General features: G+C 43.3%; 1 protein-coding gene across 1 annotated transcript in view; it reads right to left on the reverse strand.

The window, feature by feature from the left end:
* Nucleotides 1-13,020, reverse strand: part of asap1a (ArfGAP with SH3 domain, ankyrin repeat and PH domain 1a) — a 200,410-nt gene that overhangs the window by 75,591 nt on the left and 111,799 nt on the right. The window contains exons 6-7 of the mRNA XM_084139939.1: nt 8,346-8,395; nt 8,051-8,180 (exon numbers count right to left, since the gene is read on the reverse strand). Coding sequence (XP_083996065.1) covers nt 8,051-8,180; nt 8,346-8,395 — 180 coding nt within the window. The remainder of the gene's footprint in view (nt 1-8,050; nt 8,181-8,345; nt 8,396-13,020) is intronic.

The raw sequence follows: 13,020 nt of genomic DNA on the forward strand, positions 1-13,020 counted from the left end.
TAGGGTTTGACAAAAGCTGGACATTTTGACAAAAGCTGGATACCTTCTAGCCATGACCGAAGGCCACCCCCTTCAGCACCATGGACAGGGCCACAAGCTAAAGGACAGAAGACAGGTGTTTCCAGTTCAGCACCATGGACAGGGCCACAAGATAAAGTACATAACAGGTGTTTCCAGTTCAGCACCATGGACAGGGCCACAAGCTAAAGGACAGAAGACAGGTGTTGCCAGTTCAGCACCATGGACAGGGCCACAAGCTAAAGGACAGAAGACAGGCGTTTCCAGTTCAGCACCATGGACAGAGTCACCCACCTCAGCACAGAAAACACATGCACTCACTACCGCACCACAGACAGTTGCACTGGTTGATTCACAGTGGACAGCGACACTCACTTTAGCACTGTGGAAAGCTCATAGGGGTAGAAAGAGGATTCTGGATGGATAGAACCCGTTTTAGCATGGAAATTACCTTCAAGGGGTTTCAACCTCTTAAAGTAGTCAACTGGGTTAAGGAAGGATCACATAATTTCATCCAGGTCATCAGGAGGAATCAGACAATTTATTATACTCCTGAGCAAACATTCCAGAACTGCAGGTATCAGTAAATGACCAACCTTGGCTTTGTACCTGTTCAGACAACACTATCCAGGTGGCAATCTGCTGTGCTAAAGGAGCTCCTTAAACCTGACCCCCAAAAAACATCTGGGTCAGATGGTTTAGAAAAAAAAATGTCTTTAAGGTTGCAGCCCCTATCAATGCGGAGCCTATCTCTCCTCTCTGGGGAGGTTCCCAGTGCTTGGAAGGCAACCACGGTGCATCCTTTATTTAAAGGGGGCGATCAAGCTGATTCTAAATGTTATACGTCAATTTCGAACTTTCCCTGTTTATCAAAAGTGTTGGAAAAACTTGTCAATAATCAACTGACTGGCTTTCTTGATGTCTATAGTATTCTCTCTGGAATGCAATCTGGTTTCCGCTCAGGTTATGGATGTGTCACTGCAACCTTAAAGGTCTTAAATGATGTCACCATTGCCCTTACTTCTAAGCAATTTTGTGCTGCTATTTTTATTGACTTGGCAAAGCTTTTGATATGGTAGACCATTCCATTCTTGTGGGTCGGCTAAGGAGTATTGGTGTCTCTGAGGGGTCTTTGGCCTGGTTTGCTAACTACCTTTTTCAAAGAGTGCAGTGTGCAAAGTCAGAACATCTGCTGTCTCAGCCACTGCCTGTCACCAAGGGAGTACTCCAAGGCTCGATCCCAGGCCCCACACTCTTCTCAATTTACATCAACAACATAACTCAAGCAATAGGAAGCTCTCTCATCCATTTATATGCAGATGATACAGTCATATTCAGCTGGCCCCTCCCCGGATTTTGTGTTAAACGCTCTACAACAAAGCTTTCTCTGCAGTTCACCATGTTCTGAACACCTCCAAAACAAAGGTCATCAATCTACACACAATACCCCATAATGACAAAGCGAAAACAGTTTTTTTTTTGTGAACAATAGTTTTTTATTGGGTCACAAGGGCAAAAATAAAATTACACTCTTCCCCTTTTTTAGTCTAAGATATAGAACCCCATAGGCACGAAACGCTGACCGTAGTCTACGATGTAGAACCCCATAAGCATGAAGCGCTGACCGTAGTCTAAGATATAGTACCCCATAGACAGGAAGCTCTGACCGTAGTCTAAGATATAGTAAGAATGAAGACCCTGGCAAATCAAATCAAGACGAAGTTCCTGAAAACTAAGAAGAGCCTTTGAGTTGAATATTGACCCCTTTTGCAGACCAGGCTCTAGACTCAAAAGGTTTATTACCGGAAGTAATAGCCTTGTTATTTACATTTACATTTTAGTCATTTAGCAGACGCTCTTATCCAGAGCGACTTACAGTTAGTGAACGCATACATTTTCATGGCCCCCCGTGGGAAACGAACCCACTACCCTGGCGTTGCAAGCGCCATGCTCTACCAACTGAGCTACACAGGGCCTCAGAGGGGTATTGAGATGCCATTTCCAGTTACCACTTACACACTTCTCAACCTTCCTAAAATTCTCTATTTTATTAGAAATAATAGTACCAAAATACAGCATGCATTTCTTATTAGATATACCAGAAAATAACACATCCTGCAATCTAGTAGGTGAAACAAGTTATTCCTCAATAAAGGCTGATGTAGACTGATCAAACCATGATCTAAGTGGGCGTAACTGGAAAGATTGGTGGTAAATACAAAAATTTGGTAATGCAAGTCCACTATTACACTTCTGTCGTTGTAACACCTCAAACCTAATCTTTGGATGTTTGCCATTCCAAAGGTATTTACGTATAAATGTATCAATCATTCCCCAATAACCTACTGGTGGAGGGAGTGGGATCATCATGCTCAGGAAACTAATACGTGGCAACACATTCATCTTTATAGGAATGACCCTAGTTTGTAAAGAAGCAGGCAACTTCTCCCAAACGGTTAAATCTCGTTCAACCTCCTTGTAAGCTTTCTCATAATTAAACTTCACCAGACCATGCAGAGATGTTTGTATACTACTACCCAAATACGTGAACTGTGTTTTCATAGGAATTGTTGAGGGAAGTGAAACTTTCTTTGCTGCTTCATTCAGTAACATTAATGCTGATTTTGTCCAATTTATCTTATACCCGGACAGCAATTTGAATTGTTCAAATATGGATAATAAAGATGAAATTGAATTCTGAATATCTGTCATGTATAGGAGAATATCATCCACATATACTGATATGAGAGGAATATTTAATTAATCAGTATAGGAGATGTAATTACATTCTGTCTTAGATGTTGTGTTAAAAGCTCTAGCAACAAAATGAATAACTTTGGGGATAGGCCATCTCCTTGTCTACATCCCTGAAAAATAGGGAATGAACTTGAGCGTATGCCATTAGTAGAAATCCTAGCAACAGGGTTAGCATATAACACACAAACCATATCGATAAAATTCTTTGCCAAACAACATTTCTCCAAGACAGCCCACGGGTACTGCCATTCAAGCCTGTCAAAAGCCTTCTCAGCATCTAGAGACAGCACAGCACACGGGGTGTCCAGCTGTTGTGTTTCATGTATTACATGCATTAATCAACGGACATTTATAAACCTTATCCTGTAAGCGAGAGATATCTTCTACTCGCAAATGAGATTTTGAGAATGAGAATTTTCGCATTCAAACCACGGACATTCAGGGGTAAAAGAGACAGCTTAACCATTGTCAAAAACAATCCTGACAATTACGAGTTGAACTGAAAGTGGTTCAGATTTACCTTCGATAAGCAGTGACATGTAACCAAGATAAGTGCAAATCCATGGGTTCAAACAGTGAAAACATTACCATATTTTTATAATCCGGTACTAAATAATAATAATAATGAAATAAAATAAACCATCCAAAGTAAAGTCAACAGGTTGAACCAGCCTCCATCTCCGCTAGCCAGCTAATGTCCTTAGCTCCAACAGTGAAGGAAAGTTTCCTCCATTTTCGGTCCCGGTACTAGGAGAAGTTCCTGTCCAAAACAAAGATAGATAAGAGTTGAGTAGTCAACTAAATGTTAGCTAGCCGGTAAACGGAATCTTTAGCTCCCTGTTGCTCCAGTTTCATTCTGCGACTCCTTGTCATCCTGCTGTCCGGGCCCTTCCTCGGCATCCGTAAAGGAAAGCACTCGCTTTCCTTCACCTGTCACCGGGGAGACTTCTCCGAAATTCCTCTGCCTCTTTTGCCGAGGTGAAGGAGAGCTGCTCACCATTGAAAGTAAGTCGCAGGGTGGCGGGATAGATCAGAAAAGATGGTATGCCCTGCGAGTACAATTCCCTCTGGACATCTGCGAATGCTTTCCTTCGCTGATTTGTGAAGGCCCTGTAGTCCGCATAAAAACGTATGGTTCTCCCGGCATCATGGATGGGTGCATTCTTTCTTGCTTCATGTGCTCCTTGTAGAATAGCGTTGCGGTCTTGATATCTGAGAACTTGAAGACCATGGTCCGGGGGTTGTCCTTCTTTGCATTTTGGTTGTAGATCCTGTGGGCCCATTCCATTTGAATCGAAGTAGTACCAAGTGACGGAATCCATTTGGGGAGGATTTCTTGCAGGAAATCAATTGCATCACCACCCTCCCTTGTTTGTAGCAATCCCCGTGACCCTCACGTTACTGCATCTGTCTTGAACCGCATCTTCTCAAGTTCCAAAGTGCTGGGGTTCACATCCCTTTTTAAGCCCCTTGCGGCAGTCTGAATGCGATCCACCTTTTCTATTAGCGCCCGAACTGATCCCATGTGGGTGCAACTTGATCCCTAACTCCTTGAATTGCTGCACCAACAGCACGTGTAACCACCGCCTCCATCCGGTCTTGTTGTTCAGCTAAAGCTAGCGAAATGGCGTTGCTAAAGCTAGCATCAGTAGTAACTTCGGTTTTCTGGCATTTAGTTCCCATTTTGGTGGGCGAACCCGTATGTTTCTTGACCCCAGACATTTCTAGTTTAAACTAGAAAGTATAAAAAGTAGATAACCTGAATAAAATATAGAATGAGGAATTGTTGGCAGTCTTCTGACCATTGCGTTTGTAGGTCAGTACGATTCGATCTTAGTCCTGTATTGACACTTTGCCTGTTTGATGGTTCGTCGGAGGGCATAGCTTGATTTCTTATAAGCGTCCAGGTTAGAGTCCCGCTCCTTGAAAGCGGCAGCTCTACCCTTTAGCTCAGTGCGGATGTTGCCTGTAATCCATGGCTTCAGGTTGAGGAATGTACGGTCACTGTGGGGACGATGTCATCGATGCACTTATTGATGAAGCCAGTGACTGATGTGGTGTACTCCTCAATGCCATCGGAAGAATCCCGGAACATATTCCAGTATGTGCTAGCAAAACAGTAGCTTAGCATATGCGTCATCTGACCACTTCTGTACTGAGCAAGTCACTGGGACTTCCTGCTTTAGTTTTTGCTTGTAAGCAGGAATCAGGAAGACAGAATTATGGTCAGATTTGCCAAATGGAGGGCGGGGGAGAGCTTTGTACGCGTCTCTGTGTGTGGTGTAAAGGTGGTCTAGAGTTTTTTTCCCTCTGGTTGCACATTTACCATGCTGGTAGAAATGAGGTAGAACGGATGTAAGTTTCCCTACATTAAAGTCCCCGGCCACTAGGAGCGCCGCCTCTGGATGAGCATTTTCTTGTTTGCTTATGGCCTTATACAGCTCGTTGAGTGCGGTCTTAGTGCCAGCATCGGTTTGTGGTGGTAAATAAACAGAAAAATATAGATAAACTCTCTTGGTAAATAGTGTGGTCTACAGCTTATCATGAGATAAGGCAAGCAAAACCTAGAGACTTCCTTAATATTAGATTTCGTGCACCAGCTGTTATTTACAAATATACACAGACCGCCACCCCTTGTCTTACCAGAGACAACTGTTCTACCTTGCCGATGCAAGATTCTCTGGTCTGATTAAACTAAGATTGAACTCTTCGGCCTGAATGCCAAGCGTCACTTCTGGAGGAAACCTGGCACCATCCCTACGGTGAAGCATGGTGGTGGCAGCAGCATCATGCTGTGGTGATGTTTTTCAGCGGCAGGGACTGGGAGACTAGTCAGGATCATTATGGGGTATTGTGTGTAGATTGAGAAGAAACAAATCTATTTAATACATTTTAGAATAAGGCTGTAACAAAATGTGGAAAAAGTCAAGGGATCTGAATACTTTCAGAATTTACTGTATACTCCTCTATAAACTGGCCATCTCTGTATACCCGACGCAAGACCCACTGGTTGATGCTTATTTATAAAACCCTCCCTCTTAGTTCTCCACAACCCCCTATCTGAGATACCTACTGCAACCCTCCTCCTCCACATACAACACCCATTCTGCCAGTCACATTCTGTTAAAGGTCCCCAAAGCACACACATCCCCATGTCGATCCTCTTTTCAGTTGGCTGCAGCTAGCGACTGGAAGGAGCTGCAAAAAACACTAAAACTGGACAGTTTTATCTCTATCTCTTCATTCAAAGACTCAATCATGGACACTCTTACTGACACTTGTGGCTGCTTCATCCGTGAAGAGCACACTTCTCCATCGTGCCAGTGGCCAACAAAGGTGAGCATTTTCCCACTGGCAACAGCTCTGGTGGACATTCCTGATGTCAGCATGCCAATTGCACGCTCCCTCAAAACTTGAGACAACTGTGGCATTTTGTGTGACAAAACTGCATATTTTAAAGGGGCCTTTTATTTTTCCCAGCACAAGGTGCACCTGTGTAATAATCATGCTGTTTATTCGGCTTCTTGATATGCCACACCTCTCAGGTGGATGGATTACCTTGGCAAAGGAGAAATGCTCAATAACAGGGATGTAAACAAATTTGTGCACAAAATTTGAGAGAAATAAGCTTTCTGTGCGTATGAAAAATGTCTGGGATCTTTTATTTCAGCTCATGAAACATGAGACCAACACTTTACATGTTGCTTTTTATATTTTGGTTCAGTGCAACTTACAGAGTGGAGGACGAGCAAGAAGATAAAGCAAAGCATGAGAAAAATGTGTGCATCCGTCCATATTTGTGTGTGAGCGTGCACATACAGTTGAAGTCAGAAGTTTACATACACCTTAGCCAAATACAAACTCAGTTTTTCCCAATTCATGACATTTAATCATAGTACAAATTCCCTGTCTTAGGTCAGTTAGGACCACCACTTTATTTTAAGAATGTGAAATGTCAGAATAATAGTAGAGAGAATTATTTCTTTCAGCTTTTATTTCTTTCATCACATTCCCAGTGGGTCAGAAGTTTACATACACTCAATTAGTATTTGGTAGCATTGCCTTTAAATTGTTTAACTTGGGTCAAATGTTTCGGGTAGCCTTCCACAAGCTTCCCACAATAAGTTGGGTGAATTTTGGCCCATTCCTCCTGACAGAGCTGGTGAAACTGAGTCTGGTTTGCAGGCCTCCTTGCTCGCACATGCTTTTTCAGTTCTGCCCACACATTTTCTATAGGATTCAGGTCAGGGCTTTGTGATGACCACTCCAATCCCTTGACTTTGTTGTTCTTAAGCCCCCGTGCTTTACGGTTGGGATGGTGTTCTTCGGCTTGCAAGCCGCCCCCTTTTCCTCCAAACATAACAATGGTCATTATGGCCAAACAGTTCTAGTTTTGTTTCATCAGACCAGAGGACATTTTTCCAAAAAGTAAGATCTTTGTCCCCATGTGCAGTTGCAAACCGTAGTTTATGGCGGTTTTGGAGCAGTGGCTTCTTCCTTGCTGAGCAGCCTTTCAGGTTATGTCGATATAGGACTTGTTTTACTGTGGATATAGGTACTTTTGTACCTGTTTCCTCCAGCATCTTCACAAGGTCCTTTGCTGTTGTTCTGGGATTGATTTGCACTTTTCACATCAAAGTACGTTCATCTCTAGGAGACAGAACATGTCTCTTTCCTGAGCGGTACAACGGCTGCGTGGTCCCATGGTGTTTATACTAGCGTACTATTGTTTGTAAAGATGAACGTGGTACCTTCAGGTGTTTGGAAATTGCTCCCAAGGATGAACTAGACTTGTGGAGGTCTACAAAAATAAATTCTGAGGTCTTGGCTGATGTCTTTTGATTTTCCCATGATGTCAAGCAAAGAGGCACTGAGTTTGAAGGTAGGCCTTGAAATACATCCACAGGTACACCTCCAATTGACTCAAATGATGTCAATTAGCCTATCAGAAGCTTCTAAAGCCATGACATCATTTTCTGGAATTTACCAAGCTGTTTAAAGGCAAAGTCAACTTAGTGTATGTAAACTTCTGACCCACTGGAATTGTGATACAGTGAATTATAAGTGAAATAATCTGTCTGTAAACAATTGTTGGAAAAATTACTTGTGTCATGCATAAAGTAGATTTGACCGACTTGTCAAAACTATAGTTTGTTAACAAGAAATTTGTGGAGTGGTTGAAAAACGAGTTCTAATGACTCCAACCTAAGTGTATGTAAACTTCCGACTTCAACTGTATTATCACATCCACACGCAAGCACACAAACTCACTGACCTCGCACATCTGTAACTGGAAGAGACGTCGCTCCTTCTCCATCTCCTCTGCAATCTCAGCTCCGGTAATCTCAGTCCGGATCATCCCATGTTGTTTAGCATGCTCCCGCTTCTCCTTCTCAATCTTGGTGCTGGGGGAAAAATCCAGAATTCCACTCAAGGTAAGGATCACAGTGAAATACAGTCACAGGAATACAATAGGTCATGCTTTCGATAATGGTTTGATAATGAGACATACAAATAAAATAAAAAGTTGACTCACAAGCACATAAGTAAACACAGTAAAGCAAACTTACAACTTGGCCTCATAGTCCTTCCATGCCTTGTCAAACGGCTTCTTTATATCCTAAAGATGAAGAGGAAAGAATCCAATCATATCATTGCAAATAAATCGATATTACAGTTTTGTACAACCGCTTTTTTGGAACTGTGGTTAATGGTACCTATAGAATAGGGGTCTTCAACCTTTACTAGCATTAGAGCTATTTAAAAAAAAATAGAAACATATCGCAACCTACTAATTTTTTTGGTAACACTTTTTGGTAGCTGACATAACTTGTCATAACCTGTTAGAATATGGTCAGAACACTGTCATGACACATATAGACCTGTTGTGACATACATTGCGTTATTTTATGGCTGTTATGACACCTACATAAGAGTGAAAAAACCCACAAAACCTACCACACAAGGCAAAACATTCCATTACACCATAGCCTACGTGTCAACAGTATGTTTATGTTGTATATTATTTAATTTTTTTGACCATATTAAATGATCATTGTAATGGCACACACATTGATGTCCACATGCACCTACCCCAATGCTCTGTTTATGATGACTGGGATGAATGCAGATTTCAGGAGCAGGACAAGACACCCTCTGATGACTGATACAAGGGCATGTATGTGATAGACCTATCTGGCTTATATCATTATGATGTCATAATGCTTCTTGACAGTGTCAAAGTGTTTCTTAGTCCAAGAAAAGTGACACAGGATGGTCATAATGCTTCATGACTGTAAAAAATTCAGTACAACAACAACAAAGGAGTTAAGAAACAAACTTTAAAACGAATGCAAACTTATTGGCAGGGAAAAAACTAATTTGAATAAATGTGGGTTTTGACACTATGTAGGTGTCATAACCAGCCGTAAAATAATGCAATATGTCACAACAGGTGTAAATATACCCAGTCAAATAACAACTCTGTCAATATACCCGGTCAAATAACAACTCTGCCAACATACCCGGTCAAATAACAACTCTGCCAATATACCCGGTCAAATGACAACTCTGCCAATATACCCGGTCAAATGACAACTCTGCCAATATACCCGGTCAAATGACAACTCTGCCAATATACCCGGTCAAATGACAACTCTGCCAATATACCCTGTCAAATGACAACTCTGCCAATATACCCAGTCAAATAACAACTCTGCCAATATACCCGGTAAAATAACAACTCTGCCAATATACCCGGTCAAATGACAACTCTGCCAATATACCCGGTCAAATAACAACTCTGCCAATATACCCGGTCAAATAACTACTCTGCCAATATACCCGGTCAAATAACAACTCTGCCAATATACCCGGTCAAATAACAACTCTGCTAATATACCCGGTCAAATAACAACTCTGCCAATATACCCGGTCAAATAACAACTCTGCCAGTATGGTCCTCTGTAGCTCAGCTGGTAGAGCACGGCGCTTGTAACGCCAAGGTAGTGGGTTCGATCCCCGGGACCACCCATACACAAAAATGTATGCACGCATGACTGTAAGTCGCTTTGGATAAAAGCGTCTGCTAAATGGAATATTATTATACCCGGTCAAATAACAACTTTAAGAGACCACATAAAATTGTATTTTGTATTTTCCCAAATTCTGTTTTCTCCGTTTTATATTTCCTGGTTTTGCATCTTTTTCTCTTTTTTATTCTCAATATTATAATTATTCATAGAGAAACAACAAAGTCCAAGGGGCAGGAGGACAATATAGTTATGTCAAGTAAGCCTACCAGTTAACAATAATTTGAGGTTTTGGGGGAAAGTCTGTCTACCCACAGGACCGTTATCATTAGCATCGCTAACTGGCTACATACAGAGTGATAGACAAACGCGCACTCCAAACAGACAGGGGCAACATTGCTGGAAATTAATTGGCAGATATTATGTTACGTTTGGCTTTTTAAGTCAATAGTGGCTAAGCAGGGGTCTCAGGATGCTTTACTGTTGGCATGACACAGGACTGATGGTAGCGCACACCTTGTCTTCTCCGGACAAGGTGTTTTCCGGATGCCCGAAACAATCGGAAAGGGTATTCATCAGAGAAAATGACTTTACCCCAGTCCTCAGCAGTCCAATCCCTGTACCTTTTGCAGAATATCAGTCTGTCCCTGATGTTTTCCTTCGTGGCTTCTTTGCTGCCCTTCTTGACACCTGGCCATCCTCCAAAAGTCTTCACCTCACTGTGCGTGCAGATGCACTCACACCTGTCTGCTGCCATTCCTGAGCAAGCTTTGCACTGGTGGTGCCCTGATCCCGCAGCTGGATCAACTTTCGGAGACGGTCCTGGCGCTTGCTGGACTTTCTTGGGTGCCCTGAAGCCTTCTTCACAACAATTGAACCTCTCTCCTTGAAGTTCTTGATAATCCGAGGTTAAGAATGTTAGATCACAATGCCATAAGCGAAAAAACTGCAGAAATCGCAACAGACGCCCTCCAAAATAGGCCGGCAGGCACAGGCCTTGTGAAGGTACTCTCCAGTTTAGCCCTGAACTATGCCCACCAGCAGAGATGGGCATTGGTCCAATACCGCTGTGCTCAGCAGAAGCACGAGCAAGAAACTACTGAGACGAAGGGACAGGTGGAGAGAACCAGGAAGCTAATGACAAAAGCTGACAAAGACAAGATGCTGCTAGCCGAGGAGCGGCATTTGAGAACGTATCAATTAAAAGATCTGGCAAACACTTATGACGAAGAACGAGCACAAACTCTCGAACAAATCAGTTTTCTACAAGAACAACTCGATATAGCCAACAGAAATACGACGAAATCCACGCAAAACTAGATTAATATGACGAGCTAGCTAAAAACAAGGGCGACCACTTGATGCCCTGCAAGCAGTTTTAAATGACACCACTCAAAGCAATATTGTTCTATTCAAAAAGCTGCAGACCAAAGACGATCCGTTAATGAACACCTTGACCAAGTTGGATGACAAAACAGCGTAACTCATTGAAGTCGCTGACTGAATGAACGATGAGAGAACCCAGGTATGGACGTTGGAAAACTTGACCTCTAAGCAAGCGGTGGACATCTCATCACTGAATCTCTCGCTCCACACTCAAGATCTCTCCCTGCAAACCATGACCGATAAGTATAAGGCCGAACGGAGCAACTGCGACACTCACTGGTCTAAAATAAATACCCTCAGCTCCCAAGTGGACTCTGCGATGCAGCAGAACACCACCCTTAGGTACCATCTGGAGGAACTCCAGAACAGCCATGCGCTACCGCGTGACTACCCAATTGAGCAACCAAGCTCGCAACCAGAGCCTGGGGAATGAAGGAGTGTAGACGACAGACTTTCAGACTTCACCTCTCTTAGGGGTCCCTCAGTCTTTTCATATTGGTCATTCGGCCCAGAGTAACATGGCGCCTCTTCACCAACAACATTTCAATTTGGCTCTTCCGCTTGGCCCTTTGGTCATAAATTCCCCACGGGAGGAAGCAGACACTCCCCGCGCACTTGGCACGGAACGCTTTGACAAAATCGTCAAAAACTTCAGCATCTTTGACCCCGTTCCAGGTAAGCCAAACGACACTGAGATGTTCTTAGCAGACATAGAGGATGCCTTGGATGGCTACCTGAACGCTACGAATACTGACAGGCTTTATCTGTTGAAGCGAACGTCCAACAGACACGTGACAAGGTTCATCCGTCTACAACAGCAACACGTGCAAAACGACTACGCTAAACTTGCCACAGCTTTGAAAATAGAATTCAGTGGTTCTGCGACTCGCAAACACAACAGCTCACTGGCTAACACTGTCAAACAAGCTCGGAATGAACACCCACAAGCCTACTATCATAGGCTTCTTTCAACTTACTTTGGCATGCTCACTGAAACAGGAATGGAAGATTTATTACCATTCAAACAAATGTTTCTGTCAAACATGTATCCCAACTTCATTAACTACTTGGGCCCTACTGCCCACGTTGGTTTGCCAATCTCGGCACTCGGAGAGCATGCAAGCACAGCTTTTGATGCATCCAAAGCGGGCCGGGCTAAGAGCCCGGACACCTCGGTTTTCAAGATTGGGGTGGGGGGTGCAATCACTCCAGTTGGAGGGTGCGGCATCAGGGACAGGAGCGGAAAAAGATGACGCACCAGGTGTGCGGCTACCACGTACATACCCTACTGATGACTACAGCAGTAACGATAGCTACAAAGAACGTCCCCAACCAAACAGGTCCCACAGAGGTCGATCTGGCCGCTACATTCCTGCATTTATCCCTCACAAATGGTCAGCGAACAAGGGTAACAAGCGTAACAAGAGTAACAAAGGGTTCGATGAAGACTAAAACGTAACTCAAAGCTCTCTAGAAGCTTTGATAAGAGATGTAGTTCAGCGAAAAAAAAATTGAGAAAGAGGGAAAAGATAAGTCACCATGACTAGGCGCGAAATTGCCGGAGAATGGGTCCCCCGAAATTAAAATCATTTGCGAGGTCGGAAACGTTCACCTTAACCCCGCCCTCACTTAAATCCCAGTCCAGGGCCCGCTCGATCTAGACACAAGCCCATAAGCTTTGTCTAGAGACCATGATATAGATGTTGCGACGCACAAGGGAAGCAGCGTTGCAACAGCTGATTCCTCTCCCATTCCGATAGAGGACCCACTGGGTCACGAAGTACAGCAAGTTGTCTTAAAAATCGACATAGATAACTCACCACTCCGT

This window comes from Coregonus lavaretus, assembly GCF_964263955.1.
Source record: "Coregonus lavaretus genome assembly, chromosome: 23".
Classification (NCBI taxonomy): Eukaryota; Metazoa; Chordata; class Actinopteri; order Salmoniformes; family Salmonidae; genus Coregonus; species Coregonus lavaretus.